This window comes from Bison bison, unplaced genomic scaffold (assembly GCF_000754665.1).
Source record: "Bison bison bison isolate TAMUID 2011002044 unplaced genomic scaffold, Bison_UMD1.0 scf7180017864481, whole genome shotgun sequence".
In the NCBI taxonomy this organism is placed as follows: domain Eukaryota; kingdom Metazoa; phylum Chordata; class Mammalia; order Artiodactyla; family Bovidae; genus Bison; species Bison bison.
This window is the reverse complement of record NW_011495041.1, coordinates 5264151-5270509: the sequence shown is the minus strand read 5'-3', so window position 1 is coordinate 5270509 and position 6359 is coordinate 5264151. Positions and strand designations below refer to the sequence as shown.

The 6359-nt window shown below is 45.9% G+C and overlaps 1 protein-coding gene across 4 annotated transcripts in view; it reads right to left on the bottom strand.

Annotated features, from left to right (window-relative positions):
* DSEL (dermatan sulfate epimerase-like) overlaps positions 1–6353 on the bottom strand; it is a 17936-nt gene extending 11583 nt beyond the window's left edge. The window contains exons 1-3 of one of the 4 annotated variants that reach the window (XM_010862318.1): positions 6225–6353; positions 832–5369; positions 27–230 (exon numbers count right to left, since the gene is read on the bottom strand). In XM_010862318.1, the coding sequence (XP_010860620.1) occupies positions 841–4479 (3639 nt within the window). In that variant the 5' untranslated portion in view covers positions 4480–5369; positions 6225–6353 and the 3' untranslated portion in view covers positions 27–230; positions 832–840. Of the gene's footprint in view, positions 1–26; positions 5370–6224 lie in introns of those variants that run through there. The other 3 variants (XM_010862320.1, XM_010862319.1, XM_010862317.1) reach the window with 3 other exon arrangements.
* Between the last annotated feature and the right edge of the window lie 6 nt (positions 6354–6359).

The window sequence follows — 6359 nt, the reverse complement described above, 5'->3', positions numbered from 1 at the left end:
TTAGCCATTAGCAACTACTGACTGTTTTGCGTGACAGTTGGTGATGGACAGGGTGGGAGCGGTAATGGTGAACAGCTGCAGTTTCAAGGAAGCAAGAATGAGAGGATTTTAAAGAGACAAGAGGGCCTAAAATACCCTACCAGCCCTTGGCATCCACTGTTCCAAGACTGATTCCTTATAACTTCTAAGTAAAAAACTTGAAGGAGGATTTTCAGGTCACTGTTTCTGACCTAAAAAAAAAAAAAAGTCCATTCTGTATTTCCATTTGTATTTTCCAGAAGGGATCCGATAATTCCAATAGGAGCTTTCACCATTTCCCCAGTGATATCTGTGAACATTCTACACAATAAAAGGATTTGTGTGTATGTGTGGCGTGCAAGATAAATGTGTTGGGACACCTTCTAAAAAACTAGGAAACTTCTGCAGTTCATCTTGAAAGCAAGAGGCGCTTGGGTAAAGCAGCAACTGCCAGGCTTTCAGCAGTGCATGAGGTTCTGGGCTAGATCAGCTGAGTTACAGATGAAGCAGAGAGTTAGACAAAAACCTTTATAATCCTCCTATCTCCCCTGACCATGGTAATATAACTTCATCTACGCCTCTGTGGCAGAAACATATTAGCAGAAAAAAATTCAGAAACAAAGGCAAGGGAAGTGGTGACAAAAATAAATCCTGCTAGGCCAAATACGGTGCTTATTTTTAAAATAATCTCTCTCTGCATGTAACGAATTGATCACAAACACACACACAAACACACACAGTACAAGAATAAACAAACTTCTAATTCATATCCACAAATTGGGTTGGAAAGTATTAGTGCAAATCTCTGCTGACCTGCAGCATTCAGTCCATAAACTTTGGGTATCCTAGACGATCCATCAGCGTCCAGCAGATGTTCTCAATCAGTTTAATTTCATCCTTCGGCAAGTTTCGTTTCCAAACGTTAGTATTAGCGGGTGATATCTCCCCTTCGTAGGGAAGATAGAAAAGGTTTGTGGAGGTGGCAAACAATATTTGGTTTAAAGTAGCAGGAGATAAAGGAATTCCAAGGAAGGCAAAAATCCTTTCCGTGGTATTCTGAGGGAAATGCACAAGATCTTCAAACTTGATTAATTGGTAGCTGGTGGGCAGCAGGTCTGCATTTAGCCTCAGGGCAGCAGCCGTGTTTGCCAGCCACGCATGGGCCAGCAGCGAGACTGGGTGAGGTCTGGATGCCAACAGTTCCTTCCGCAACAATTCATACTCCACAGCATAGCCTGAGTTCAAGGTACAACGGCCTGCACTTCCCTCCGTTTTAAACAGCTTAGCTAAGTGCTCTTGTACATTCTTCAAAGAGTAAAGGCTAGGTTTACTACTGTACAGCATGGAATAAACCCACGCCCGAGGGTCCCTCACCACGTACAAGGCCCTCATGGAGGCTCCCAACACCTCGTGAAAGAAATGCAGCTTTAACGTCCAGCTCCCGCTGCCCAGGCTGAGCACCGGCCGCGCACTGGGGTAGTGGACCAGGTGTCTCCGCAGAGCCCGGACGTATTCAGCGTCTCTGTCAAAGGCGCCTTTCATTCTGCTTCTTTGTTCTGCCAGAGACTCTCTCCTTTTCAACTTCCTTTTCTTGTCTTTATTCATGCTAAAATACTGGGCCAGTTTCCCCCTACTGGGTTCATGCAGATGGATGTTCTGCAAATGGAGTTTCGTGTCTCGGACCAAGGACTGCAACCAGCCTCGGAGTAAACGGAAACGCACGCCGTGGACTTCGGACGCCGTCCATTCACAGGCGTCCACAAAGGAGTCGATTTCCAATTCCGTTTCCGGGATGTCAATGTAGGCTGTGGGGACCCGGATGTAGAGGAAGTCACTGCTGTTGAAGAAGAGTTGTTTGAGAATCTCGGCTCCGGAACCAGGAAGTGAGGTAATGACGACGTCCGGCGGGTCTGTGCGCTGGCCTCCCGGGGCCAGCGCCTGCCCGCTTGCCTCGGTCTCCGGCCTCGCCCACTTGGCACAGATGGGCTGCGTGCAAGCGCTCCACACGTCCAGCAGTTCAACGGACCACAAGGCAATAACAAGGATGAGGATCCACCGCATAAGCTTTCTAAAAGAAAGGTAAAACCGCCACTGAAAAGTTAAGATCACCAGGCCGATGCACAAAATCAACCCAACTGCTACATTAAATTTAAATCCAAAGGGGAAAATAACTCTATCGCGTCTTATGGGCTTTACTATTGCCTCAGTGCCCAAACCAAAGCGGGTTACTTGGGCCTGATCAGCCACAGTGGCAAAGCCGCCAAATCCCAGGTAGTCAAACCTTGTCTTCAAGTTCTGGTAGTCAGTCACGATCGAAACAACATGGTCGGTGTTATTGACATTGAGAGAAAGCTGAAGTCCAGAATTGGAATTATCAATAAATCTGCAACTGGAAACATTGACATATGGTCCATAGAAGACATATGCGATTCTTGTGATTGCGGATTCCATCTGAAACGTAACATTGACAAACTGAGTCCACCGTTTCTTAAATTCAGCGGCTTGCTCTGCTTCCTGTATACTAGCAAGGGGGCTACTGCCACGATGATCAAACCAAAACATCTTGTAGTGAGCATCCCACACGTCCATCAAGGCGCCATTATACCTGTTCATGAACCTATATGGGATGTACTTAAAATCAATATCCAGATTATGGAAGAAGGCACTGACAGATTTTATTGGGGAATCTTCTTGCTTCTCGACATGATCAACAACTAGCAGAGTCTGAGAGTTTAAGAGAAGCAAAGCCCGATACACGCTTTTCAGCTTCATTGCTGAAGAGTAAGCCGACACGGCTTCCCCACTCACAAATATCATGTCCCCGTGCTGAGAGGCAGTAATGATTTCCCCGGCCGCATCACCAACCTCCTCGCCGGTCCACTTGAGCCACTGTGCACATTCTCCCAGCTGACCTTCCCAGGGCTTATTACACTGACTCGTGGGTGACGGCGCGAACACCAGTACGTTGTTCAGGTGGCTCAACTTAGGTCCATAGAGAGCTTCGGAAACAAACACCTGCCCGTTGGGGGCAAAGGTAAATGAGTTCTGATCCGGATGTTCATGTCCAGGGTTGAAGCTCCTCCACCCATCAATCCAGGAGTATGGCTGGAAGTGAACTATGTCATACACAGCACGCCCTCCTAGCTTCCCAGACTTAAAAGACACAAAGGTATTGGTCTGTGTATTTGGCAGCCCAGCTCCATAAGTGACCACACCCCAGTTAGGGAACATGTGCATTTTTGCAGTGCCATATTCTGCAGGAGGCTGTGGGGTGAGCTGGGGGTCATACCAGATGTATTCAGTGTGAAGGGTACTCCACCTCTGGGCAGTGGAGGGGACCATGGGTCCATCTTTAGGTCGGTGCCTTCTGATTTGCTGAGCTAACCAATTTCCAGCTCCATTCTTTAAGACAAACTTATCCAAAAAAACTAACTGGCTCTCAGGACCATAAAACCAGTTATAATTGGAATCTGCTATCCCCACGGTCCTTTGGAAGCCTGGCAAAAGGGTGGCATAATAAAACCAAAAGTGCATTTTTAACCAGTTGTTATCCAAGTTGTTGATATTAAAGTGGCGCTGGGCCAGAAAAACATACTGTGTGACTGATTTAGCTGTGTAGCTTCCATAGGCCACACCTTCATCCAAAGAGCCATCGACAATGTGATTCAACAGAAACATTGTCTTTTCCATCACATCTACTACAACCTGTTTCCATAGATTTACCTTAGTCCCTTTATCTACCCCAGTCACCAAAGCCCCGGTCAGCAGTGCTATCATGTTAGTAGCTTGATGGTTGTGAAGAAGTTGTTTGCCCCAAGAGCGGACCTTAGAATATTCATACATTTCCTCAGTAATAACCCATATTTTTTCTAGGTATTTTTGTCTCCGACGACCATCTAATAAGTTATATAAAAAGTCAAAGGCAGTGGCAAAACCTGTTAGGGAGTGGCCAACTGGAACCTCATCCCCTGGTGCATTCTCCACCAGCCAGTCTTTGTAGCCCACCATCCTGTCCATGTATTCCAAGGCAAATTCAAAGGCAACTTTGTCTTCCGGGCACAGCAAACAGTACAGGGCTAAAGGAGGCAGATTGTTGCCATAGATTTCATTCCACTTGGCAGCAAAATCAGCATGCTTGGGTGGAGGTAGGTAGTATGTCGGGTTCGACAGCATAGCAGTCACCGCACTTCTGATCGCTCTAAAAAGGTGCAAATGGGTTGTGCGAGACTTCTGTCTCATTGCTTGGATCTCTCCAGCATCAAAATACAAACGTGGATGAAGCATACTCTTCTTCGGTTTTTGATTGGGTCTGACATCTTGCACTCTCTGTGTCTTAAATGGATCTATGTCATCTGGGAAAACTGCCCAGTCAGAGTAATTGCTCACAGATTCCTCCAAAGTAGAGAAAGCAAACATCACTAATACTAAAAATAAGCAATGTCCTGTAAACATTAACGCCATGATCCATCGGGGAGCTCCTTTCCTCAGGCATACATGTCAAATGCAGCGTTCAATGTGCTTCCCATCTGCTGAGTATAAAACATACATTTAAGGCCTTGATAAAACAAAGACTGTAAATTGTATGTGCTGTGAAATCCTGCTGACATTCGGCTCATTCAAAGTACAGTTGCCAAAAAGAGAAAACTTACACTGTGAATCTGCCTCCCTGATGCAGTGTTGCTTCCAATAAAACTTCAAGGAATGTTAAAGCCTCTTGATTTTCCCATGTCACACAGCAAACAGGAGTGGAGATAGTCAAGAATACTATGAATTCACAAGTTACTTCCGTGACAGAAATCTACCTAACATGGAGAGTCAAAAACCCCACATGGTAAAAAAAAAAAAAAAAGCACTCCAAAATCCAAACTAAGAAGTCATTCCTGGCACAGGATACCATCACTGGTGACAAGCTCATCATACAGGTCTGATGCCTTTGTCTGTGTGCTCTCAAAGAAGTTGATGAAGTACTGAAATCCTTGGAGCAGACTGGGTTGTTACTCCGCTCAGCTTTTTACACTTCTGGCTGTGAGAATTTTTTTTCTTCCTCCATTTTTGGGAGAAAAACATCCTCAGCAAGTGTTCAAAGTCCTACTTGGTTTTAAAACATTCCGGATTCCTGCCCTCATTTCCAGTCTGTCTTGTCAGGCTTACTTACTCATCAGCCTATTATGACCCATCTGAGAAAGCATATTCTCATCTTCTTTTATCAGCTTCATCTGTACAACTATGAAAATCTAATCTTTGCAACCACCTAGGTACTTCTTTTCCAATCATGAAGTAACCATCAACTGGGAAAGAAAACTCCCCTTTCACCAACAGTGACGTCTCTTTTCCGTTCCTTTTTCATGACACTGGAAAAACAAAACAGAAATTTTGTTCTGGGGGACAAAACAAAACAGAAATTCTCGGAGGCTACAGGTATGCTGGGACATAAACGGAAGATTTAAACGTTCTACCATCTCCTGATAGAAATTTTAGAATGACAATAAGATCTGTTATTTAATACAATCGAAGTTACACTAAATGATTCCTTTTCTCATACTTTTCAAGGCACATATTAGGATAACAATGGTGGTAGAAGACAAGCGGCTACAAGATGTAACTTTCCCAAGAGTATTTATTTTAACGGTGGCTTGCTTTCTTAATTTAAAATGTTTTTACTCAAATACAGTCAAGAGAAGATTGAGTACCGCTGTCATTCTTGTTTTGATCACGGAAGACTCAGAGACAAAAACCCAAAGTTGAAAGGACCATTTTATGATTCTCGATGAGGGCTTAGCTTTCAAGGGCTCAAGGTGTCTTTGCCAGAGGAACTATAATACTAAGCGCAGTCACTTTTGTCTAAGGAGAAGTCATGACAATGTGTGGGAGCGAAGAACGCCGGTTCTGCTCCAGTCTCCCTCCCGAAAAGCCTGGTTTTCCATCCTTAAAAGAAGCCACCAGAGGGAGCTCAGACCCAAACCCGGACTCAAGGAGCAGCTTCGCGGCAGCCCGTCTGGGTTCCGAAGAACCTCACCAAGTTTCAGTCTTGGACAAGTCTCCTCTCTGTGGGAAACATGAACGCTAGGAGTTTCCTGCTCCGCTCCGCCTGTTGCATTTTGTGATTCGCTTCCTACGAACATGCCAGCTCCATCCTCCGCTCCCCATCCCCGACCCCTGGCAGTGGTCTTAGGACAAGAGACCCCTCAGTAGCCAAGTCCTCTTACCTCGGCAGATCTGGACGGGGTCTCTCCGGGTGGTGGTGGGCCCGATGAGACGCAGGCGGAGAGTTGGAAAACACTGCTCTGCGTGGGACTCGGGCGGCCCGGCCCCCGCAGGGCTCCCGAAGCCCCCGGGTCCGG